This window comes from Patella vulgata, chromosome 2 (genome assembly GCF_932274485.2).
Source record: "Patella vulgata chromosome 2, xgPatVulg1.2, whole genome shotgun sequence".
NCBI classification, from domain to species: domain Eukaryota; kingdom Metazoa; phylum Mollusca; class Gastropoda; family Patellidae; genus Patella; species Patella vulgata.
The window spans coordinates 56,336,018-56,363,280 of record NC_065880.2 but is presented as its reverse complement, the minus strand read 5'-3'; the positions used below and the strand labels follow the sequence as shown (position 1 = coordinate 56,363,280).

At 36.0% G+C, this 27,263-nt stretch overlaps 1 protein-coding gene across 1 annotated transcript in view; it reads left to right on the top strand.

Moving 5' to 3' along the window:
- Window positions 1-27,263, top strand: part of LOC126811157 (tubby-related protein 4) — a 321,131-nt gene that overhangs the window by 209,359 nt on the left and 84,509 nt on the right. The window contains exon 10 of the mRNA XM_050536678.2: window positions 4,654-4,850. Within this exon, the coding sequence (XP_050392635.1) occupies window positions 4,654-4,850 (197 nt within the window). The remainder of the gene's footprint in view (window positions 1-4,653; window positions 4,851-27,263) is intronic.

Sequence of the window (27,263 nt, the reverse complement as noted above, 5' to 3'; positions counted from 1 at the left end):
GCCAAAGTTAATATCCGATTGACTTTAAATTTATACACAGTGTTTAAGGTCATGAGACGAAGAGGCCTATTGATTTTCATCAATTTCCAATAATTACTGCCAGAGTTATGGTCCTTGATCACTTCAAAAAATCTTGTGGACGCTCTAGAGGCGAAAGTTAATATCCGATTGACTTTAAATTTATACACAGTGTTTAAGGACATGAGATGAAGAAGCCTATTGATTTTCAGTGATTTCCGATAATTACTGCCAGAGTTATGGTCCTTGATCACTTTGAAAAATCTTGTGGACGCTCTAGAGTCTCAAGTTAATATCCGATTGACTTTAAATTTATACACAGTGTTTAAGGTCATGAGACGAAGAAGTCTATTCATTTTCAGTGATTTTCGATAATTACTGCCAGAGTTATGGCCCTTGATCACTTCAAAAAAACCTTGTCTATGCTCTAAAGGCTAAAGTTAATATCTGATTGACTTTAAATTTATAAACAGTGTTTGAGGTCACGAGGTGAAGAATCCTATTGATTTTCAAAGATTTCTGATAATTACTGCCAAAGTTATGGCCCTTGATCACTTTGAAAAATCTTGTGGACGCTCTAGAGGCCAAAGTTAATATCCGATTGACTTCAGATTGATACACAGAGTTTATGATCTTGAGACGAACAAGTATATTGATTTTCAATGAATTTTTATGACTTGGAACAGCTAAATTCATGATACAGTATTAAAAGTTTTCTATACAAAACGTTAGCATGGGGCAGAACTTTATAAAAAACAAACAAATTCTAATGGTTTTCTGAGTTGTTGCTCTTAATCAGATTTTAGTGTATTATAAATGTTTCATTACCGAAGAAAGTAAAAATATGCGACAACTCTTGTTGACTGCTCGGACGATTTAGCTGCTGTGGGCATATGTTTCATTGCCTGGCAACCTATCTTATAAAATTCCCCACCAGTTGTACACGTTTAGGCCATGGACAGACCTAATTATATATATATATATATATATATATAATATAGGCCTACGTACAGTTATGATAATGTTTTGACCTATTGTAAGGTGTCCGTGATCTATATGTAAGTATATCAGTTCCTGACTTTTAGGTAATTGACCGAGCTTAATGTTATTTGAATATGATGTCTTGTGAAATTAGTATCATTTATTTTCTTGTTGAGAGATCTTACGCCTCTATAGACTCTCTAGAAAACTGCGACTTATTGCGTTGTAACTTCGGGCTGGGTAATCTTGACTACCGGTTTATTTATTGAATGCACATGAAATTGAACGTAATGGTACACCCGAATACGCTGAACTGAATTTATTATTGGATTACATTAAAACATTGCACATAAAGATTGAGGTAGGAGAGGGCCTTAGAATATTCCTATATTTATAACAGGTCGAACACTAATAATATCTAATCATTTTTTCGATCTGTCACACAAAGGCACGGCATGTGATACCTGGGCGATTGATGACCACGTGGTAGCATACCGTCGAGACATTGTATTCCTGTACATAGGCTAATGACCCTTTTGTTGACTGTTAGATGACTGAATGTTTCCTTCAGAGAAATTTGAATGAAAAACAAAATAAGCTGCAATAAATGAGCTCTTAGGATTTATTAGTTATATTTAAAATGAAGTTAAACAGTGTGAAAAGTAAAGACTTTAATCATGTTGTGTACAGTACCGACAAGTAATAACTCTGTAACTAAAAACTGAATCGGTTGACCGGTCACGGTAGGGTTTATGCCCATCAGTTAACCGGTTCAAATTTTTTTGACTCGTTACATCCTTAATTTATACACAGTGTTTTAAGGTCATGAGACGAAGAATCCTATTGATTTTCAGCGACTTTCCGATAATAACTTCCAGAGTAATGGCCCTTGATCACTTTAAAAAATCTTGTGGACGCTCTAGCGGTCAAAGTTAATATCCGGTTGACTTTAAATTTATACACAGTGTTTAAGGTCATGAGACGAAGAAGCCTATTGATTTTCAGTGATTTCCGATAATTACTTCCAGAGTTATGGCCCTTGATTACTTGTGGATGCTCTAGAGGCTAAAGTTAATATCCCATTGACTTTAAATTTATACACAGTGTTTAAGGTCATGAGACAAAGAAGTCTATTCATTTTCAGCAATTTTCGATAATTACTGCCAGAGTTATGGCCCTTGATCACTTCAAAAAATCTTGTGGGCAATCTAGAGGCCAAAGTTTATATCCGATTGACTTTAAATTTATACACAGTGTTTAAGGTCATGAGACGTAGAAGTCTATTGATTTTCAGTGATTTCCAATAATTACTGCCAGAGTTATGGCCCTTGATCACTTCAAAAAATCTTGTAAATGCTCTGGAGGCTAAAGTTAATATCCGATTGACTTTAAATTGATACAGAGTGTTCAAGGTCATAAGACGAAGAATCATATTCATTTTCAACGATTTCCGATAATTACTGCCAAAGTTATGGCCCTTGATCACTTTGAAAAATCTTGTGACCCCCTAGAAGCTAAAGTTATCATCCGATTGACTTCAGATTCATACACAGAGTTTAAGGTCTTGAGACGAACAAGTATATTGATTTTCAATGAATCTTTATGACTTGAACAGCTAAATCCATGATGTTTAAAGTTTCCTATACTAAATGTTAGCATGGGGCAAAACTTTATAAAAACTAAACAAATTCTAATGGTTTTCTGATAATTACTTAATGAGTTGTTACTCTTAATCAGATTTTAATGTATTATAAATGTTTCATTACCGAAAAAAGTAAAAATATGTGACAACTCTTGTTGACTGCCCGGACGATTTAGCTGCTGTGGGCGTATGTTTCGTTGCCTGGCAACCTATCTTTATTTGATATGACAGTTGATTGGATTCGAAGAGCAGTACTTCATATCAATTGCCCTTTTTCGAAGATCATAATAACCTCGTTTACAACGGCTTTGTTGTAGAAAATTCTTATGACGCGTGGACAATACATGAAAGATTAACAATGGACCACATAGTGGAGGTCGATCGTAGCCATGTTTGAAAATTGGGTTTTGAAAAAAAAAAAGGCTTTCTTTCCAGCATGCAAAATGACCGTTGGGTCAGCTCTAGTTACATTCATTTTCCATAGCCCTAGGTCCTTACCGGCATATACGGCTGATGTGGAACCCCTGTTGTGGACCCTCTAGAGACGACAGTTTTTATCCGATTTGGATGAATTATATGCTTTCATCATAAAGATCTTGGTTCCTTTTGATAATCACACATATCTGAACGTAACTTCAAGGATAATGGCCCCTGATTGGTCGAAAAATTGCATTTTTAGCATGTGGATTCTCTAGAGGTCACAATTTTTTTTCCGATTTTAAAAAAATGTTTAGATATATTACCATTCCACAATTCCACTATAAGTATAATGAAGGTTGAATTTGAATTTTGGAAAAAATCGAAATGAAACTGCCTGACAAAATGGCCACTCTCTGTAAACAAATTGTGTAAAAGTATGTAATACAAAGGTAATAGACCTCTAAAGGTCAAAACTTTTATCCGATTTTGATGAAACTTAAAACATATCTTTATATTCCAAAAATCTCAGTCCCTTTTGATATTTGCGCATTTCAGACCATAACTTTCTGGATTATGACTCCTGATTGTACAAAAAATCTTTTTTGTTTTTAGCTTGTTCTCTATCCATCTCTTGCAAAATGTGGGCTTATCCTGCCTGGCAGCTGCTGGTTAAAGATTTTCTTCAAATTTGGTGTGAAGCATTGGTGTCATGAGAGGACACCCCTATCGATTTTGGTAGTCTGCGATCTTTGTTTCTGATTTATTCCCCCCTTCTCCCTTTTCCAAAAACCTTGTTAATGCATTAGAGGCTATAGTTTTTAACAGATTTGTTTGAATTCTGGTTTGACGTATTGGGGTCATGAGAGGACAACACCTATTGATTTTCACCCCTCCACAAATTTTTTTGGACTAAAGTTATTATTAATTATCCCCCCTTCTCCAGAAACCTTGTTAGAGGCTACAGTTTTGTTTGTTTTTTCAAATGTGTGAAGCATTGGAGTCATGAAAGGCTAACACTCCTTGACGGAAAACCTTGTTAAGGCTGTAGAGGCTACAGTTTTTAACAGATTTTTCAAATTTGGTTTGAAGAGTTGGGGTCGTGAGAGGTTTGACCCTATCGATATTCAGTGTTCCACAACCAGGATAAACCACTGTTAATTTTACGCAATCTAAGATTTTCTGTTGCAGAGATATATTTTTCCTCTGGAAAAGATTAGAGATTCGATTTTTTTGAAGGATGCTACACGCTTATTATAATACTTGGTCATCATCCAAATTTTCCTTTCGGACAATCTGCTTTTGAGGAACAGCTACTGTGTATGTTTATTTCCACACTTTGCGTGGCTATCTTTTTAAATTTTAGTGTGAACCCCTGGGATCATAAGAGAACGAACTCTATCAACATTCAGGGTTCCATGACCTTAATTTCTGGAGTGACTTTCCCTTTTCTGAAAAAATTGTGAAGAATGGAGTCTACAGTTTTTTTATATGACTTTTTGACAGAAAATGTATTTTAATGATTGAATTATAATGGTTAATAGTATTTGATTAAATATGTTATATTTAATATTAACTTATATTTAATGTTACAGTTGAACAGAATACAGATATGGGTGGCAGAGAGAGTAGTAGTAATACAGAATCAGATACAGATATATCTGCTGAAGGATGTGGCTCTCCAAGGATGCAAAGACGTAGACGACACAAACAATTCAGAGCTGAAAAGGTTGAAAGAAGTATAACATTCCGGACATTAGATGAACTTATGTATAATGACAATTTACCAGAGGTAACTTAAATTCATTCATAGATTTTGAAACCTTATGGCAGTTGAAAAATGAAATTTTCATTATCATGTTAAATTCCATTTGTTCAAGTTGAAATTTAAGTTGCAGTCAAAAATTGCTCCAGACAATGCAACAGCATGTTTGTAATATACTATTCAAAAAAAGTAGGGGATATTTGATTTTTAAGTGTTATTAAAGTCACCTAATGAAACTGACGAAGAAACAAATGACAAAATGAAATGAAGTTCACATTCATCGATTTATTCCAAATGATCGTTAGACTAAGTAAGGCACAGACTGACCATTATAAGGGTAAAATGATACCCGGGGTCAAACAGCAAAGTTACCACAGCATCACAACCAAGTCAGTAACGGGTAAATCCTGCTCTGTTTGCCAAACAAGCATTGATCCGACGTGGCATACTCCTAATGAGACGTCTAAGGTCATTTTGGTCCAGATTGTCCCATTCCTGTTGCAACGCAGCAGCAAGTTCTTGGACATTGGCAGGACGTTGTTGACGTTGACGTAACCTCTGTCCAAGCATGTCCCAGACATGCTCGATGGGGGAGAGGTCGGGACTCAGTGCTGGCCAAGGTAATGTGGTGATGTTCTGTTGTTGGAGGTAACCTGTAACGATCCTGGCCCTGTGACATCTTGCGTTGTCATCCTGGAAGATGAAACGGCGGCCATGACGTTGTGCGAACGGCACAACATGGACTGCCAAGATGTTGTCCCGGTAGTACTGGCCTGTAACACGCCCTGCAACAACATGTAAAGCCGTTCTTCCAGCAACAGTGATGCCTCCCCACACCATAACAGAACCACCCCCAAATCGATCATGTCTGATGACGTTAACGCCTTGGAAGCGCTCGTTTCGACGACGCCACACCCTCCTACGTCTGTCCAAAAAATCAACAGTGAACCTTGACTCATCTGAAAACATCACATTGCTCCAGCGTCGATTATCCCAGTGTTGACGATCCCTACACCAACGACGTCTTGCCTGAATGTGATGATCTCTCAAACAAGGGATCACGCGAGGACGTCGGGCGCGAAGGTGACCCCTATGCAGTCGATTCCGAATCGTCTGGCCACTCACTCTCACACCAGTGTCTGTTTGAAGACGAGCGCTGATCTGATTTGCTGTGATGACACGATTTCTCAAGGCCAAGGTACGGATAAATCGATCCTGGTCTTGAGTTGTCACCCTTGGTCGACCTGAGCATGATCTGTCCTGTACAGATTGTGTATCACGGTATCTGGACCATAGCCTGCTTATGACAGACTGAGAAACATTCATCGTCCGCGCCACAACCGCCTGTGTTGTTCCGATCTGTAGCATGCCAAGGGCACGTAACCTTTCATTTTGGGTAAGCCGACGCATATCAAAATTTGTTTTCTGGTCACTAAAACAATTAAACTGATGTTTCCACCCTGGAATTCAATGCCACAATGACTGTAACATTCAAAGTCAGAGTCGTGCAAATCTTGGGTTGGACCCCCATGTGATCCCAAGCATCACTTGCATTCCATGCGGTAGCTCTTGGTGCGTTTCGGCGTCACATGTAACTGGAAATGTTTCTTCTGTTAGGTTCTATAGTGACTTTTTTCGTAGTCATTTGCATATTTTAGTATTATGCCCCCAAAATCAAATATCGTGAATATTGTGAAATTGACGCTTCCTATCCACCAAAACACTAACTATCTCCTAAGGCTGAATATTGATTGTTATTATACAGTAACAAAAGATGATACATGTTATATTATATGGTTTATTAGAATAATAGTGTTAAATTTGTATTAAATTTACATGCATTATTTGAATTAGTACAACAAAGAAGGCTATTGAATTTCAGTAATTTCCGTTTAATTCTAGAGTTATGACCCTTGTTTCACTTTGTTTTCCCGATTATTAAAATGGGACTGTGCTCCGTCTGTCTGTCTGTCCGTCACACTTTTTGGGACACAAAAAGTCTCCTTCTAATTGAGCTAAAATGTCCAAACTTGGTGTAGGTGTTTATTAGGTGAATACCTTTATTTGATAGAGTTCAAAGATGAGCATAAAAATATGGTATATCAAGGTTGTGGACCCTATATTAATTTAGCGTTTTCCGAGATTCTATCCGGACTATCGCCCTTACTGTTAAAATCATTTGACGTTCTAACTCATGACGTCAACTGGCAGACTATCACCATTGAGGAGACGACCACTGTCAAGATTGGTTGCATTATTTCTGTTACATCCTTTTTATACGCCCACATGGAAATGTGGTCGTATATTGCCGTCACCCCCGTCCGTCCGTCCGTCCATCGTCCACAATTTCTTGCGAACACTCTACAGACTACATTTATCAACCGATTGTTTTGAAATTGATATATGTTGTTTGCATTAGTGAGATGAAGAAGCCTATTTAATTTCAATAACTTCCGTTAATTTCTTCTGGAGTTATGGCCCTTGTTTCACTTTGTTACGCCTTATGAACGCTCTAACGACAAAAGTTATCAACCGATCTGTATGAAATTTATATGCATCATTTAAATTAGTAAAACAAAGAGTTAAGGCCCTTGTTTCACTTTGTTGAATCTTGTGAACGCTCTAATGACAACAGTTATCATCCGATCTGTTTGAAATTGATATCCATCATTTAAATTAGTGAAATGAAGAATCCTATTGAATTTCAGCAATTTCCCTTAATTTCTTCTGGAGTTATCGTCCTTGTTTCACTTTGTTGCTCCATGTGAACGCTCTAACGACAAAAGTTATCAACCGATCTGTATGAAATTTATATGCATCATTTAGATTAGTAAAACAAAGAAGCCTATTGAATTTCAGCAATTTCCGTTAATTACATCTAAAATTATGGCCCTTGTTTCACTTTGTTGAATGTTGTGAATGCTCTAATGACAACAGCTATCATCCGGTGTGTTTGAAATTGATACGCATCATTTGAATTAGTGAAACGAAGAAGCCTTTTGAATTTCAGCAATTTCCGTTAATTACTCCATGAGTTATGTCCCTTGTTTCACTTTGTTGTACCTTGTAAATGCTCTAACGACAAAAATTATTATCCGATCTGTATGAAATTTATATGTATCATTTAAATTAGTAAAACGAACAAGCCTATTGATTTTCAGTTATCACCTCAATTAGTGAAATGAAGACGAACAAGCCTATTGAATGTCAGCAATTTCCGTCAATTACGTCTAGAGTTATGGCCCTTGATTTACTTTGTTGATCTTTGTGAACTTTCGAACAACAAAAGTTATCATCCGATCTGTATGAAATTTATATGCATTATTTGAATTAGTAAAACGAAAAAAGCCTGTCGAATTTGAACAATTTCTGTAGATTGATTCCAGAGTTACGGCCCTTGTTTTAGTTTTTAGAACCTTGTGAACCTTCAAACAACGAAAATTATAATGTCATCTGTATGAAATTGTCTATTAAATTCCCCTAATTACCTACAAAAGAATAAATATGTGACAACCCTTGTCGTCTGCTCGGACAATTTAGCTGCTGTGGGCGTATGTTTTGTTGCCTGGCAACCTATCTTTATATTCCTGATTGTTTTCAAATTTGAGTGAAGTCTGTGTCACTACAGCCGGGACTGTACAGCGCAGTGGACCTTTACTGCTGGCCCCCAAATCCATTCACTAGATTTGATATTTGTTTATTTGGTGCAATGTCTATTTTCTGTCTTGTCCGCAGGTTTATCTTGTAGATTTTTGTTTTACGTATAGTGCGGTCCTCCTGCACTTACTAATAGAGGTCACATTTTTAATCCGATTTTGTTGAAACTTGAAATGTAAGTTTATAACCCAAAGATCTCGATTCCTTTTGTTATTTGCGCATATCAAATTGTAATTTCCTGAATTATGGCCCCTGATTGTACGGAAAATCGCGTTTTTAGCTTGTGGACCCTATAGAGGTTATAATTTATATCTGATTTCAAAAATCGAATTTCGTAAAAATCGGTCCAAAACTGACAGACAAAATGGTCGCCCCTCGTACTTAAATAGCGTAAAAATATGCTATATATCAAGGTTGTGGACCCTCTAGAGGTGACTATTTTCTTCTGATTTTGATAAAACTAGAAATGTAAGTTTATAACCCAAAGATCTTGGTTCCTTTCGATATTTGCACGTATCGGATCTTAACTTCCTGAATTATGGACCCTGATTGTACGAAAAATCGCTTTTTGTTTAGCTTGTTCTCTATCCATCTCTTGCAAAATGTGGGCGTATCCTGCCTGGCAGCTGCTGGTTAACTATTATAGTGAGAACTTCCAACTCGTTATCGAATCTCCCATTGGGTGTATAGTTTCATTACATCAATACCTTGTATGTCACAAAGTGACCTCAGGTTCTTTAACTTAATTACCCCCTTTTCCAAATTTCCAACAAACAACACAACTAATTAATTTATTTTAAATATGTATATTGTACAATCAATTTACATATACAATTTAAGAGGTTTTTACAAAATTAAATGCTTTAAAGTTACAGTTCATTCCGGCATTTAATACTCTGTTGCTTAAATTCAATCAATCCTCCTGGTTAGCATTCTGATTAATTCTGCGTCTTAATTCCACCATCCCAATCGCGTAAGTTGGTTTTTTATACGCCCACATTTTCATGTGGACGTATTATGCCTTCGCCCCTGTCTGTCCGTCCACAATTGTTTGTGGACTCTCTACAGGTCACAATTCTTATCCGATTTTGACGAAACTTGAAATATAGGTTTATCCCCAAAAGATCTCGGCTGCTTTCGATATTGGCATGTATCGGATCGAAAATTCATGGATTATGGCCCCTGATTGTACGAAAAATCACGTTTTTAGCTTGTAGACCCTATAGAGGTCACAATTTTCATCTGATTTTGTTGAAACTTGAAATGTAAGTTTATAACCCAAAGATCTCAGTTCCTTTCGATATTTGGGCATATCGGACCATAACTTCCTGAATTATGGCCCCTGATTGTACGAAAAATTGCGTTTTTAGCTTATCCGATTTAAAAAAACGTATTATTATATCACCATTACACCCTAAGGACGGCTGAGTTCGAATTTCGTGAAAATCGACCCAAAACTGACAGACAAAATGGCCGCCCTTCGTTCTCAAATAGCGTAAAAAATGATATATCAAGGTTGTGGACCCTATAAAGGTCACAATTTTAATCTGATTTTGTTGAAACTTGAAATGTAAGTTTATAACCCAAGGATCTCGGTTCCTTTTGATATTCTCTCTTATCGGAAAATAACTTTCTGAATTATGCCCCCTGATTGTACGAAAAATCACGTTTTTAGCTTGTGGACCCTATAAAGGTCATAATTTTTATCCAATTTTAAAACCGTATTATTATATCACCATTACACCCTGAGGACAGCTGACTTCGAATTTCATGAAAATCGGCCCAAAATTGACAGACAAAATGTCCGCTGTTCGTTCTCAAATAGCATAAAAATATGGTATATCAAGTTGTGGACCCTATAGAGGTCACAATTTTTATCAGATTTTGTTGAAACTTGAAATGTAATTTTATAACCCAAAGATCTCGGTTCCTTTCGATATTCGTGCATATCGGACCGTAACTTCCTGAATTATAGCCCCTGATTGTAGGAAAAATGACTTTCTTTTTAGCTTGTTCTCTATCCATCTCTCAAAAATGTGGGAATATCCTGCCTGGCAGCCGCTGGTTTAAAACATTTTAAACCCGAACACAAATTCTCGGAAAACACAAAACCTTCACATGTCACAGATCTATTTCCCGGATTCACCTAGACTCCCTAATTGTATTAAAACTTCAACAAGATTAAAATGTACTTCACCAAGACTACATGCGTACGATTCACAAAGTTCACCAAGATTAAACTACAATATGATTCACAAGGTTACCCCTGGGTTGAAATATGATTTATATCGGTCACCTAGACATTACCGGTTAAATGTTATTTCATCAAGGAACGGATTCATCACATTTAAATACATCGTATTTAATTACCAGGTTCTAAGCATCTAAAGCCAGTCATTGGTGTTACCGGTACTGTAGATATTGAAAAACAATCATGTCTTATCCTTTAAAATCTCTCTGATCTATGTAGAGAAAACAGCCATGTCTATCCTGTAACTTATTTTAAACCTCTCTGACAAACTTTTCTAATTCCTACACCAAGAAACTTTTAGTCACTCAAACATCCAATCAGAACTATGCACCACATGCACATGCATCACAATCCAGACACATTCATTACTTTACACCCTCATTACCTAACTTGTTCAGACATACCAACAATCGTTCTGTAAAAAACAACGCATATACATTGAAAATAATTAAACTTTATTAACCAAAACCTGTACAACCCTTAATAAATGTCTTTAAAAAAAATAAATATTCCCTTTAGCCATGTACCAAATTAATTAGGTACCCTAAATCACAGAAATAAACCATGTCAGAATTATACATAGCAAATTAACATACCAATTGTGACATTGTACCTTGACTAAGTTCAGTAATGAGCATTTTCTGTTCAGGGTAAGCAGAGTTATAAGCAATATGATTGGTATGGACTTTGGAACACAATAACTCTCCTAATCTGATGAGGTAAAATGCTCAAACATGGTGTAGGCGTTCATTAGGTAAATGCCTCGATGGAGTATGAAGGTGAGCATTTTCTGCTTAGGGTAAGCAGAGATAAGCAATTTGAGTGGTTGATGCCTTGAGACACGATAACTTTGGTTCTAATTTAGTGATAGTGATGAAGCTTGGTATATAAATACCTTGACTAAGTTCTATGGTGATAATTTTCTGCTTAGGCTAAGTAGCGATAAGCAATTTGATTGGTCAAGTCTTTGGAGAGAGAGAGAGGAGAGAAATGGGGTTTAACGTCCACTCGACACAAACTAGGTCATTTCAGGACTAACATATGGTTTAATTTTATTTCAATAATTTGCTTGCGCGTAGGCGACCCTACTCCTTGTCACGTACAACCGGGGATTCGAAACCACGCCAGTTGACTCAATGACAGGCTTTATGATACAGCACACACGTGCTAACCATTCGGCCACCCAACCCCCCCCAAGCAGTGTCCGAAACAAACATTTTCCAAGCACAGGCCCGCAGGACCTGTGTGGCACGTGATCATGTGGGTCCTTCAGGTGACACGCAGGCCCAACCAATAATAATAATATTTATAGTTTCCAAGCGAAGCGCAGAACAATCAGAGGAAAGGAAGTACATATAAAGCCAGTACACCACAGAAGGACTAAGGGTTTAGTAACTTCCATTTCAATTTAATGGAAACAAATCTATTCATGGCTACATAATTTACAGTTTTTGTCATTAAACTAGGTCAACTTCAAACAGTTACACCAAAAAATCCTTGACGCCTGGCGATAACGTTGAGGAATGGCGTTGGCCAGGGGCATAAATGTGGGGGGGGGGGGTGGTACACCCCCCCAGGAAAAAAAATAGTCGGTCGCAAAATCAGTGCAGTCGGTCGCAAAATAAGAGCGGTCGCAAAATAAGAGAAGTCGGTATCAAAATAAGTGCTCACTGCACACGTCATGCTACTCACGCAAAACTTTAGTATAAAATAACCTTGTCAACTTAATGTGTTTCACTCTTATTCTGTTGTGAGTATGTAGGTCTAAGAACAAAATTTCCCCCAGGGAGAAAAATAGTCGGTCTCAAAATAAGTGCAGTCACTGCAGTCGGTCTCAAAATTATGCATCGCCGTCTTAATGAATTAATGAGGTAAACAAATAATGCCAGAATAGATCCCAAATACTAGTCGGTCGCAAAATCAGTGCAGTCGGTCATAAGATATGAGCAGTCGGTATCAAAATAAGTGCTCACTGCACACGTCACTCTACTCACGCAAAACTTTAGTATAAAATAACCTTGTCGACTTATCATGTTTGAAAAAAATGTTTTTCAACCCATGGCAAAAAAATAGTCGGTCTCAAAAAAAAGTGCTCACCGCAGTCGGTCTCAGACTAAATGAATTAATGGGGTGTTTTCTGACCATCAGAATTCTGCAAAATCTCTCCCCAAAGTCCAGGGCATTTCAGAGACCAAGTAAGCGCCCCATTGAGGTAAAGTGCCCTCAGGCCCAGTCCTCAAAAATTAAAAGCTCAGTTACATATCGGCGCTCAATTCCATTATGCCATCATTCTTCAACTCTCCTCTGTCTTATACTATCTCATCTCTATCATATTCACAGTTACAGTGAATTGCCCAGTTAGTAGTACCACTAGTGAGTGAGTCGTGGGTCAAAAGACTGTAGAATTGTTAGTTCTACTCTCACAAAACAGGCGACATTGACAGATAGGCCTCAAGATTCTGTCCCATTTCTTATCCTCTCGTTAACGAGAATTTGGATCCATTTGCCATGACATTGAGTAAAATTGTCAGGCCCAGTCCCAAAAGTTACACATCTCAAATTTTTTCGCGCCTGCGGCACTCGATTCCATTATAGCATCATTCTTCCACTCCTCTGTTGTCTTATACTGTCACAGCGCTATCATATTCACGGTTATACTGATCTGCCTAGTTATGTTAGTAGTACCACTGGCACTGGTGTGTGGGTCGTGGGGCGTCAGACTATACAAAAGTTCTGTCAACTCTTGCAAAACAGGCGGAATTGACAGGGGGCAGATCTTGAGATTTTGTCTAATTGACTCACATTTCTGGTCCTCTCGGCAACAAGAATTTCTCCCAGCAATGACCTCAAATGCCAAGATATTGACTCAATTTTTCAAAATTTTCTCAGGTTGCTTAGTGTTATAGGCACAATCATATATGACATAAACTTTATGTCAACTTAAATAAAACTGCTTTCCAGCGAGACAACGATCGGCAAACAACTATATAATTATAATTATACAATACCATCTATGTTCTACCGGGACGCTTAATGTTATAGTCAGTATTTTGTTGACATTCATTGTGGGGTGGGATTGTGGCTGGGGTGGCGCCCTAGATTTGGACCCCCTCCCACCCCATCTAGATCCGCTACTGCACATGGCCCCTACAAAACTCGCACCTGTGGTGCTCGGGTTCCTGACTGCGTCACTCGTACTAGGGGTATGGGCATCAGTCGGTCGCATTTTCGCTAAACACCCCCCCAAAGAAAATCGTTATGTACGCCCCTGGCGTTGGCATAAACTCGCTTATCCCGCCCTAGATTGTTAGCACAATAGCCCAGAATTGAGTCAAATGAGGTCCCGTAGGAAATGGTTTTAAAATTATAAGCTTCCATTACCTTTAATAATAGATAGGCCTACAGCTACACTGTTCAGAAAATTTTCCATATTCACGTTCCGGCTTGAAATTCGTGTCAGTAATATTCCTGAATAAATTACTGTCTTCGTTTTTTGGATGGATATAAAATGATACAGCACCGTGGTATTTTTCATAACACAATTTGTAGTTTTTGTCTATCACGTAACTTGCAAATATGTTTTTATTCATTCGTCCATGAGAGACACACGGCACAGTGATCACGTGACAACCATAATTGAAATTGCTTTAAAATAAAATTCCGTACGACTATGCCATATAGTTTTCAATAATAATAACGACAATATGTTTAATATTTAGCCACTGCCAGCATGTGTATCAAATAAAAAATCATAACGGTAAACGCTACTTAAAACTAAACCTAGCATCGCTGGCTTATTGACCTAGAAATTCCAACTGATGTCACGTGTCATCGGCGGATTTGGCATTGAAGATTTGGTCGGAAAAATATATCATTAATGACTGTTTCTCGGTGTATTCGGTGTTCTATTTGAGGATTATATTCAACTAAGATTTAAATTTCTGAATAACTGGTCAGCGAAACCATTAAATGCATGATCCAATTATTATTTTATTATCTACCGGTACCTGGAATCTATACGGAGCGTCGAAGAAGCGCGATTCCCGAGCGAGATTCGCAATCCATACCGAGAGGTATGACTGTTATTGTAGCCAACAAGCAAGTTGATTGACTACTTAATCAAAAAGTAATAATTAACCCGTTAAATTTAGCCGAAAGTAGATTGATTTATGATACCATAGTGGCCGAATCAAAGTTACAAATCAAAGGCTGGTTACGCGAGTCAATGTTTTGAAAAACAGCAGCTTCCGTCATGTCGATGACCAGTAAACAATAACCGTCAACTATCGGAGACACGGAGGTTTCGTTTCTATGACAGTTCTAGCATTTTCCGAATTGTCGTATGTGGACACTAACTATGCGAGATAAGAAAGAAGGCGAAGGCCCGGCGGACCCGAGTGAAATAGGCAAGCAGGAGTCCTCCGATAAATCAGTCGGCCTCGGGCCTACGGACCGACATTTGTGTCGAACACTGCCCCCAAGACTTTGAAACATAACAACTATGCTGGTAATTGAGGTAGAATGTTTAAACTTAATGTAGATGTTCATTATAGGTAAGCAGAGCCAAGTAATTTTATTGGTCGATGGCTATTGAATTTCCATTAATTACCTCTAGAGTTAAACCCTTGTTTCACTTTGTTGAACCATGTGAACACTCTAATTGCAAAAGTTATCATCTGATCTGTATTAAATTTAAATTAATTATTGCGATTAGTAAAACCAAGAAGGCTGCTGTGGGCGTATGTTTCGTTGCCTGGCAACCTATCTTATCATTTGAATTCAGAGACACATGCATCATATGTATTGTAATTGTGAATAGTTCCCTTGTAGAGTAGGACTACTGGGAATTGGATAATGCTGATAAAATCCTTACATATTGTCTACTCTAGTATTGAAATATTGTTGAGAATTAATAGCAGCTCAGACACTTTGATTCAAGCAATGTATCAATGGTACATGTCATGTAGTCATGGATCTTACAGTGTAGTAAGATAAAATTGTTTAGTTTTATCTAATTAAAATGTGGATTGCATGACAGTCGGTCTAAATTGTCTGATTGGGTAGAAGATCTGAGATTAGGGCACATTCCAGATGACATAACTTGATTAATCAAAACAATGATTTCTTCAAAGGTTATGGTTTGACCTAGTTTTCCATTCTTAGGTGAAATTTGTCAATTGGAGAAAGTCTTAGATTAATTATAAATTAATCAACTGGGATTAAAGCAGAATTGAAAACTAATGACATGTCAAATTTATTCTGCTTATGGATAATTTAGCTGTTTATTTGTTTGAGTAATTTTGTTTTTATACGCCCACATTTTCATGTGGACGTATATTGTCGTCGCCCCTGTCCGTCCGTCCGTCCACAATTGTTTGTGAACAGTCTACAGGTCACATTTTTAACCGATTTCAATGAAACTTGAAATATAGGTTTATCACCCTAAGATCTCGGTTCCTTTCAATATTGGCATGTATCGGACTGTAACTTCTTGGATTATGGCCCCTGATTGTACAAAAAATCACGTTTTTAGCTTGTGAACACTGTAGAGGCCACAATTTTTATCCGATTTGGTTCTAAATTGAAATGTATGCTTATACCCAAAGATTCGGTTCCTTTCGATATTCGCGCATATCAGAACGTGACTTCCTGAATTATGGCCCCTGATTGTACGAAAAATCGCGTTTTTAGCTTGTGGACCCTATAGAGGTCATAATTTTTATCCGATTTAAAAAAAAACGTATTATTATATCACCGTTACACCCTAAGGGCGACTGAGTTCGAATTTCATGAAAATCGGCCCAAAACTGACAGACAAAATGGCCGCCCTTCGTTCTCAAATAGCGTAAAAATATGGTATATCAAGGTTGTGGACCCTATAGAGGTCACAATTTTTATCCGATTTTGTTGAAACTTGAAATGTAAGTTTATAACCCAAATATCTCAGTTCCTTTCGATATTCGCGTATATTGGACCGTAACTTCCTGAATTATGGCCCCTGATTGTACGAAAAATCGCGTTTTTAGCTTGTGGACCCTATAGAGGTCATAATTTTTATCCGATTTAAAAAAACATATTATTATATCACCGTTCGAATTTCGTGAAAATCGCCCCAAAACTGACAGACAAAATGGCCGCCCCTCATTCTCAAATAGCGTAAAAATATGGTATATCAAGGTTGTGGACCCAATAGAGGTCACAATTTTTATCCGATTTTGTTGAAACTTGAAATGTAAGTTTATAACCCAAAGATCTCGGTTCCTTTCGATATTTGCGCATATCGAATTGTAATTTTCTGAACTATGGCCCTTGATTGTAGGAAAAATCACTTCCTTTTTAGCTTGTTTTCTATCCATCTCTCGAAAATGTGGGCGTATCCTGCCTGGCAGCCGCTGGTTTTATAAGCGAAAAATGCACTGTAGACTGTGTTATCTAGTCATCAGATTACGAATACTGACAAAAAGTCATAAATCATGACATCGCAGACTATTTCTACCTAATGACATTTTTATCCAACAAGCATGGTCAAAGAAATCCGAAACAGTCCCATCCACGTCCCCTTTAGGTAAAGTGGCCCTGTCCTTACAGTTATAGGTAAACGAAATTTTTAAAATAAGAATTAAAAAAAACCAGAAACAGAATATATTAATTATTAAAAGGACAAGGGCCAAATTAGTACAATGATATGCAATTTTTTTTAATAATTTGTAGATTGGAAATTTTCCATTCATTAAAATATTTCTTGTCTGGTCAAAATTGATTTGAGTTATCATCAGGATTGTTAATGAGACAGCTCTGTCAATCTCACAAGATATAAATTTTTAAAATAAGAATTAAAAAAAACCAGAAACAGAATATATTAATTATTAAAAGGACAAGGGCCAAATTAGTACAATGGAAATTTTCCATTCATTAAAATATTTCTTGTCTGGTCAAAATTGATTTGAGTTATCATCAGGATTGTTAATGAGACAGCTCTGTCAATCTCACAAGATATAAATTTGACTGATTGATCTGATATCTTTATTGTAAACATCAGATTTAAGTCTTGATGACTGTGTGTCCATACACACTCTCTGATAGTTAATATCAGTGGTTACAATTGGGTTATTATAAAATTAAATGTAGGTAATACAGTAAACAGGTTTTTTAATACGCCCATATTTCAGTGCAAGAAGGTAATCTCCCTTTGCCAAAAACTTTGTCTGAACGAGATAGAGGCTACAGTTTTTGTTCCCCGCCTTTCGAAGAAAGCAGGGGACTATTAAAATGGGTTCTTCCGCCTATCTGTCTGTCTGTCCGTCACACTTTTTGGGACACAATAACTCTCCTTCTAATTGAGCTAGAATGTTCAAACATGGTGTAGGTGTTTATTAGGTCAAGGCCTTGATCGAGTTAGAAGTTGAGCATTTTCTGCTCAGGGTAAGCGGAGATAAGCAATTTGATTGGTTGATGCTTTGGTACATGATATTTTTAGTTCTAATTAAGTAGGAGTGATGAAACTTGGTGTATAGTTTCATACATCAATACCTTGACTAATTAAGTTCGATAATGATCATTTTCTGCTCCGGGTAAGCAGAGTGATAAGCAATTCATTCTAATTGAGCTAGTATAAGGGGCGGATTGGGCGATAGGGCCATCGCCCAAAGGGCCAGTCGGACAAAAAGGGAAAAAAATAATTTTGTCCAATTCGTCTAAAAAAACCTTTTTCTGCTGAACATTATATGGGGGGGGGGGGGGTATTGGACCGGCCATGGAGCGATGATGATCATGTTGTTAAGCCACCGACCTCCATGCCATCACTGTAGGCTGGATTGAGCTGGTATAATAGACTTTCTGGGCTGGGTGGGATTCACCCGACACTGTCGCCCGCAAATTTACTAATTATTAAGTCATCTGCACCCTGTTTGTCGGAATATGCCAGAAACATCATTTACGGTATATATGCCAGGGTTCAAAGGGTTAAATCCATTTGAGTCTTGTCCATCGAATGGTTTAGAGAGTTGATTATAGGCTTGTCATGTTTAATAATAAATTTCTAAATAATAATTTATTTAATATTTGAAGCCAAAAGATCTGCAATAGGCAGATGTAGCTTTTACATTTCATAGCTTTTTATATAATGATTATCAAATTTTGGTAAAAAAATAACCAGTTGCATATATTGTTATGATCTATTCTGTTTAGTCCACTATTTACACAAGAATACATGATTACGGCAAAGATTTTATTAATCTTCATTTCAGCTTTTCGTGTCAAAAAATGATTAAGAAGCATGCCACCTATTATTGTAATGAAGCAAATTAAAAAACCCCAAACATTTAAACCGCTTTAAGAATTCAGTAATCTAAACCTATTTTTTTCAGTTGTGAGAATGTAATTATTGATTTTTGTCTTGGTCGTGTATTTAAAGATATAGGTGAACAAAAATCCTGACTTCCTATAGTTAGATTTAATTGTAGTGACTCTCTGTATTTAACTTAAAGAAGGAGCCACTGTGGCTCAGTAAGTAAGGTGCTGGCTCACTAACCAAGAGGTAGCAGGTTCGATGAAGGTGTTGACTGAAAAATTCCTCATGATTTTTAATTGTAGTTTTTATACGCCCACATAGAAATGTGGACGTATATTGCCGTCGCCCCCGTCCGTACGTCCGTTGTCCACAATTTCTTGTGAACGCTCTTGAAAGCTGGTACGTGAATTAAATATGGAAAACTTTCAAATGGTGTACCTAATTGTCGTTATTGTTGTGGTAATCACATACATCAGAATACGACATTCTTCATAACAAATTACCAAGAATTATTTTTGTGGAATTCTCATTATATTAAAGGGAATGGAAGCTTATAATTAACCGATTTCCTACCGGGACCTCATTTGACCCAATTCTGGCCGGTTCCTTTCAAAATGGATTAAGAACCCTGCATTGCGTGTACCCATCTTCATTAGTCCAATGCCCATCTTCATTAGCAAGGTTGCTGCAGAATAGTAGGACGTTAAACCTAATTTCATTCTGAAAGCTGCTGATGGTCGTTTGCATTGTTCTGAAAATATCAAATATTCCTGGGCGCAAACTCAAAACCCCTCCCCTAATTCCCAAAAATATTCATTGTACTGAGGGTACAACTATCAAGATTATTGTTGATAATAGACAGGATAAAGCAGGGGACTATTAAAATGGGTTTGTCCATCTGTCCGTCCGTCCGTTCGTTCGTTCGTTTGTCTGTCTGTCCGTCACACACTTTGGGACACAATAACTCTCCTAATTGAGCTAGAATGTTCAAACAGAGAGTGATGAAACTTAATGTATAGCTCACTGTTGGCTTGTTAATTATGTGATCAACCCAATTATAGTGTTCTACATCTACCTTAGTTGACAATTTAACCTGCCTTGGTTGACTGTTTATTAAAATCCTGATAATTTGTGATTTCTCCTTTATTGGACATTTTAATCTGTTTGATGTTGTTCGATTGGATGTAAAAATTACTTATAGGGGCATTATGGGAGATTAGATAAAGAGTTGGCAATTCTCGCTATAATAGTTTTAAAAAAAGATAATGTAATTAGAATATGCTGAAAATTTCAGTCAAATTGCTCAACTCTGAACCAAGATATTAGCGATTGAATTTTAGGTCTACCCTTGATCATCATTACTAAAGTCGGTACGTTTAGTTATTTTTTAAAAAATGTATTCCAATCCACTAAATATCATAGGTTACTGATGACATGGAGAGTTGATTATGGTCTGGATAACTTAATGTCTAATTAAAATTTAGATAACATTTCAGGCCTTGAATAATTATAGTTTGCTATGGATTAACAATCCCTCAAATGGCATTCATAAACTTTAAATAATTTATTTGTCCTAGGTGAATTGACTAAGATTAGATTTTAAAATAACCATAAATAGATATTTAAGACAATTTTTTTACAAAATTTCATGTCCAAGTATGCAAACAAAATTTGATGAGAAAATCATAGAAAGTGTACATAGTTTCATAATGTAACATGAAGCATGAAGACAGAATATGTTTTATTAGGGATTGTTTAGATATAAACAATACAGCTGGCTATACATTGAACAGCCAATGATTGTTTATGACCAATACTACTCCACAAATCAAAAATGGCTCAACCCTGGAGAACTCTGTTTTTGTGATGGCAAAGGATTTTCAGGAAAAATCAAATTGATTCAGCTAGTGTGGACATTATCTGTATTGTTATCTGTAATTTAAGCGTGGCTTTGTAGTGATGCGTGAAACTGCTAGGTTCCATAGGGAATATTTCTAATAAAGATGAGATAATAGGCTATTAACTGTCTGACCCAAGAGGTATATCCTACTAGTTAATTATCTCAATAAAACCAATAGTGGACACATAGAAACCAATAATGGAGCTAAATTTCAGTTCTGATACATCTAAACTAATAAAAATCCATGAAGGCCTATTTCCAGTTTGACATAAGAAGACTGTCTGCAATTTACAAACTAAATAATACTATTAAAGATGGGTTCCCGCGTACAAACTGGGTGATTTAATGGTATATATGGACCAAAAACATATTCAAACTAATTAATTTGTCATAATTATGCTTCAAATCTTTCTCAAACATTGGAATTGCGAAGGAATGCCCTGCTATTAAAATTCGATCAAACCAGGTCATGTTTACGTCACGTCTTGGGAGTCAGAGGAGAATTCATTGCATACATAAGACGATGTTGTCTTTAATCGCTTACTATTTATTACAAATATCGAATCCTAATTAAATTCTCGGGTTATCAACTACCCGCGTCTTTTTTCGTCATTTTTATCTCAGAAAGTATTAAGTACGTCTAACTCTTCATAAAGTTTATCAACATGTACATCATGCGCTCAATGTTCGCTTGTGACCTTTGACATCACGCGTGCAGAAGTTTCTAATCGTCGGGCTTTTGATATGGGGAACCCTTACATTTTTGTCCCTGTATACGCTCCATGAATGTTTTTCGCGGAATTCAGTATTTTTCTAGTAAGATTGGATATCTCTACTTTCCATATATACCAAAATTGCCATACTTTTATTGGAAATAACCACCCGATATATACTTTTCTGGGAACCCATCTTTAATAGTAGCTATTTATAAAGCATCTCTTTGTAGAAATAATAACACTTTTAATGGAAATTTTTCATGAATAAATGATTTCAAGGAGCAGTCCCAGATTTCATAGCATACTTTAAATAAAAGCCATTTTAACTTGCAAATCAACACCAAAATGTGAAGAAATAACCTGTTTATGCTGTCTGAGAGTATCAAATCAAAGCATTTAGGTCAGACATGTCAACTAACGCACGTGAGGACTTTTCTCACGGAAAATGGCCAATGGTCCAGTAAGTTGCATTTGTGAAAATAAGTCACATTTCGAATGAAGACGATCTCTGCATGGATTGGGAATCGCACCGTCTTCGATGCTCCGTACAACTTCCAAGTAGGTATTAATTAATAATAATTGGAACATACATTTGATGGTTTCACTGACTAGTTGTTCCTAGCCAATGAAACACCCATAATCTTAATGAATAACTAACACAAGCAATATCCAAATTAAAGGGGAATTAGGTAAGATTACATAAAGAGCTGACAGTTTTTGGTATTAGTAGTTAAAAAATGGATAATGTAAAGGGGATATGCAATTAATTTCAGTCAAATTACTTCACTCTGGGCCGAGAAAACCTCATTTTAAAAACACTGTAGCCTCGATTATCATTGTTACCGCTATTAGGATAATAAAATCTTGATTATCGATTTTTATATTGCAGTCAACCCCGTCCGTCCGTCTGTCGGTCCGCTGTCCACAATTTCTTGTTAATGCTCTACAGACTACATTTATCATTTGATTGTTTTGAAATTGATATATGTTGTTTGCATTAGTGAGATGAAGAAGCCTATTTAATTTCAATAACTTCTGTTAATTTCTTCTGGAATTATGGCCCTTGTTTCACTTTGTTGCACCTTGTGAACGTTCTAACGACAAAAGTTATTAACCGATCTGTATGAAATTTATATGTATCGTTTAAATTAGTAAAACGAACAAGTCTATTGAGTTTCAGCAAATTTCCGTTAATTACATCTAGAGTTATGACCCTTGTTTCACTTTGTTGAATCTTGTGAATGCTCGAACGACAAAAGTTATCACCCAATCTGTATGAAATTCATATGCATCATTTAAATTAGTGAAATGAAGAAGTCTATTGAATGTCAACGATTTCCGTCAATTACTTCTAGAGTTATGGCCCTTGTTTTACTTTGTTGATCCTTGTGAACATTCAAACAACAAAAGTTTTAATCCGATCTGTATGAAATTTATATGCATTATTTGAATTAGTAAAACGAAAAAGCCTGTCGAATTTAAACAATTTCTGCAGATTACTTCCAGTGTTACAGCCCTTGTTTTAGTTTTTTGAATCTTTTTGTGAACCCTCAAAAGAATGACATAAAATGGCCGCCAGTACCAGCCAGGAATAAAATAGCTCTGGAGAAATTGTGCTGTACTTCAAAAATACTAACCAACAAAGTGCCATTCCTTCTTGTAATGTTAAGATAAGATTATTATACATGTTTATTTGGATTTTCGTGAAATTCTGTGGATTACCTTAATCTTAATTTTAGAATTTTGGATTCAAAAATATAGTGACAATTCTTAAATAGAGCCGTGAATACTTAATACTATATGGATAATAAAATACGGTAAGCTATTGCTTCGTTTATATGGATATTACAATCTGCTAATTTATGTGAATAATATACAAAATATACTTAAAATATACGAAGATGGAAGTAAATTCATTTGAAAACCAATCCTCTCAAGTAAGTTCAAATTGTGAACCAACACCAATTGATGTCAATAACAATGAGTATTTCACACTTAGTGACTACACAGATAAATGCTGCAGTGTTACAGTACAATTTATTCAACACTCATATTTTAACATAATGGAAAAACTGTTGCATTTACACTATTCGAAAGACAGTTTTCCAAAATCTCATCATGGTTTTGTTCTAACTACTGAAATGGGTGGCAAAAAACTCAAGATTTATCTATACCCAACAACGGATATGGTACATATTCAAGGAGGGGCCTGCATAGCATGGATTACATCTGTTTTTCCAAATCTTCTGGATAAATTCGCAGGAGATGTGAACAGTATTGAAAATACCTCAAAGGAAGATATAGTAGATTTATTTGATGTTATTTCTGAATACAGCCATAGTACATCTAGAAATGTAATCATACCACTCCCTGTGATTTCATTCCTCCAATTTATTCTACACCTTATCAATCACAAAATGTACATGTAACGAACTCTGACCTAGACTGCCTGTTTGAGAAAATAAGAGATCTTGATAGCCAAGTGTTTCAACTTCAAGAGGCCCTCAACCATAAAATCAGTTACGTTGACAGTGCAACTCAAACAGACCCGGTAATGCTAACCAGTCAGGAAATCAACACAGACACTATCAAAATCATATCAAATGAGACACCAGCAGTAAATCAACAACAAAATACTAGTGAAGACAAACCGGTTAGTACAAGAGATAATACTTCAGACAACAATGTATCCATTATAAATCTCCATTCCCACGAGGATAAGAATGTTACAACAGAAACTACCACCCACACTACCCCATCAACATCAAAGACACGTGCCAGTACAGATACGCCACTAACAACTAGAACCTTAACTGAAGAGAGACAGGATGGACTAAAGGTCATTGACACCAGTAAACCCAAAGAACCACCGATTGTAATTGGAGATAAATTGTCAAATGAAACCCAATCCCAGAAAAACATTCTTCTTATCGGCAGTTCCATTTTACAAAGAGTTAAATTAAATGGGCTAAAATCAATTGTTAAAGTGCTGTCAATTAATGGTGCCAAGATTTTCAACATTGTCAAAAATCTACAGCGCATGGATCTCAGCATGTATGACAAAATTATCATTCAGGCTGGAGGGAATGACGTATCAGAGCTAGGGTCCTTATCTGATATTACATATGACCTGAAAAGAACAGTGGACACTATTAGAAAGAAAAGGCCAAATGCACATATTTTCATCTGTGAGGCTACACCAAGACATGACCAGGCAGGACAAAATATCGATCATAACATTCAATTTTATAACAATGTCCTTCGTGAGTTTTGTGTTCAAAAGGCAGTAAATCTAATTCGAGTGTTTGATTCAATAAAATCTGACTACAGACATATTTGGAAAGACAATATTCACTTGTCTGACAGAGGTACATCTGCACTACTACATATTTATGAAGAATATGTAGACATTATCAAGGAAAGACTAGACATTAACAATAGTTTCATTAAACCCTGTTTCTTCTGTGGTATTTCGGGTCATACAAAAGACACGTGTAAAATTGGTACCAAGGTTACATGTTACCGGTGTAATATTGAGGGTCATAAAGCGAATTATTGTAAAGCATTTCATAGGCAATATTGTACAGATAGGTACTAGGATAAAGGCAATGTTTTTGAAGCCGGAAAATCTACGTATGATTCTGATTTAATTGATTATAATAATTTTATGCAATATATGACCAACACCACTAATATTTTTGATTATTCTATTGAACCATTGATTGATAACTTCCACTGTTTCACTAATGTAACTCTTTCAAGTAATAGCACAACTAATGATACTGAAACTTCCTTCGATAATCCTGTTGGTACTGATAATAATAGTCTGATTTTTGAAGATCATAAAAGTAATGATCCAACGATGCATAAAGGCGACCTCAGCAGTCAGTTTATTGACTCTGATGTAACCCTCGATTCATTACAATCCATCAATTATCCCTCTGTTTCCACTTTATTTTCAACCAAACGTAAAGGTTTTAAAATAGGTCATTTAAATATAAATAGACTTTTCGGTAAAATTGATGAAGTAAGGGATTTAATTTTGCAAGATAATGAAAATTTTAATGTCATGGGCTTTTCTGAAACGTTTTTACATTCTGAAATTGACGATAAATTTATTAATATCTTTGGTTATGATCTGATCAGAAAAGATCGACTGAGCAAAAGTGGCGGAGGCCTTATCTTATATGTAAATTCAGATCTAAAATATTCAAGAAAACTTGATTATGAACATCAAAATATCGAATCCATTTGGATTGAACTCCATCCAGAATATGAAAAATCATTTTTATTATGTCTTGTATATAGATCACCTTCTTCGTGTACAGGTTGGTTTGATGATTTTGAAACTAGTTTAAATTCCATAAATACTGGTCAATCTATTTATGTAATAGGAGATTTTAATATAGATTATTCAACTACTGTTCCAAAACGATGGGAAAACATAATCAATATGCAGGGATTACATCAATTAATTACTGCCCCTACACGCTGTTTTAAAAATTCTTCTACTGTCATTGACCATCTATATACAAACACACCGGATAATATTGTTGAAATTAAAGTTCCTCAATATGGTATTAGTGACCATTTTCCGATTATTTTTATCATTGGAAACTGCAAGAGAAAAATCACAAAACACAACCACTTGGAAATTCTATACAGAAATTACAAAAACTTTGATGATTCTAATTTTATTAATGATCTTGCTAAAATTCCATTTGAACTAGGCGAGTCAATTGATGACCCAAATTCTGCCCTTGATACTTGGTATAACCTTTTTATAGGTGTTTTAGACTGCCATGCTCCGCAAAAGCGAAAAAGAGTAAAAAGATACTATCAACCGAAGTGGTTTAATGAGGAAATAAATAAAGCCCGAAAGTTCAGGGACTTCTTTAAAGCCTCCAAGAGGTGTGACGACTATAGAATATGGAGAAATAAAACCAAAAATCTCATTAATAAAGCCAAAAAAAACTTTATCAAGGACTCTATCGAAAATGAAGAGCAATCTAAAAACATATGGAGATATTTTAGTGACATACAAAATAAACCCAATAATTGCCCTTATCCCAATAGTATTAAATATGGAAAAACAACAGTTAATGATCTAAATGCTATTGCTAATGTGATGAATGATTACTTCACTAATTTAACTGATGACATTAAGCCCCCCTATACACCACTTTCTCAAGAGTGCAAACGAAAGATATCAGATTACGTAAATGATAAGATTCCCCCAAATAACAACTTTTCTATTAATTGTATTACTACCACAGAGGTATTAAAACATTTATTGAGTTTAAATAGTAACAAAGCCATTGGGTGTGATGGTATTGGACCCAAAATTTTAAAATTGTCTGCGTATACAATTTGTAGCAGTTTGACATATATCATTAATCTTTGTATTTCTCAAAACATGTTCCCCAGTGCCCTTAAACTGGCTAAAATTATTCCTATACATAAGAAGGGAGCTAAAGATGATCCGAACAATTATAGGCCAATCTCAATTCTCCCCACAATTTCAAAAATATTTGAAAGGCACTTGAGCACTCAAATTCAAACTTATTTGGAAACCTTCAATGTTCTTTATGCTTACCAATCTGGATTTAGATCAAATCATTCATGT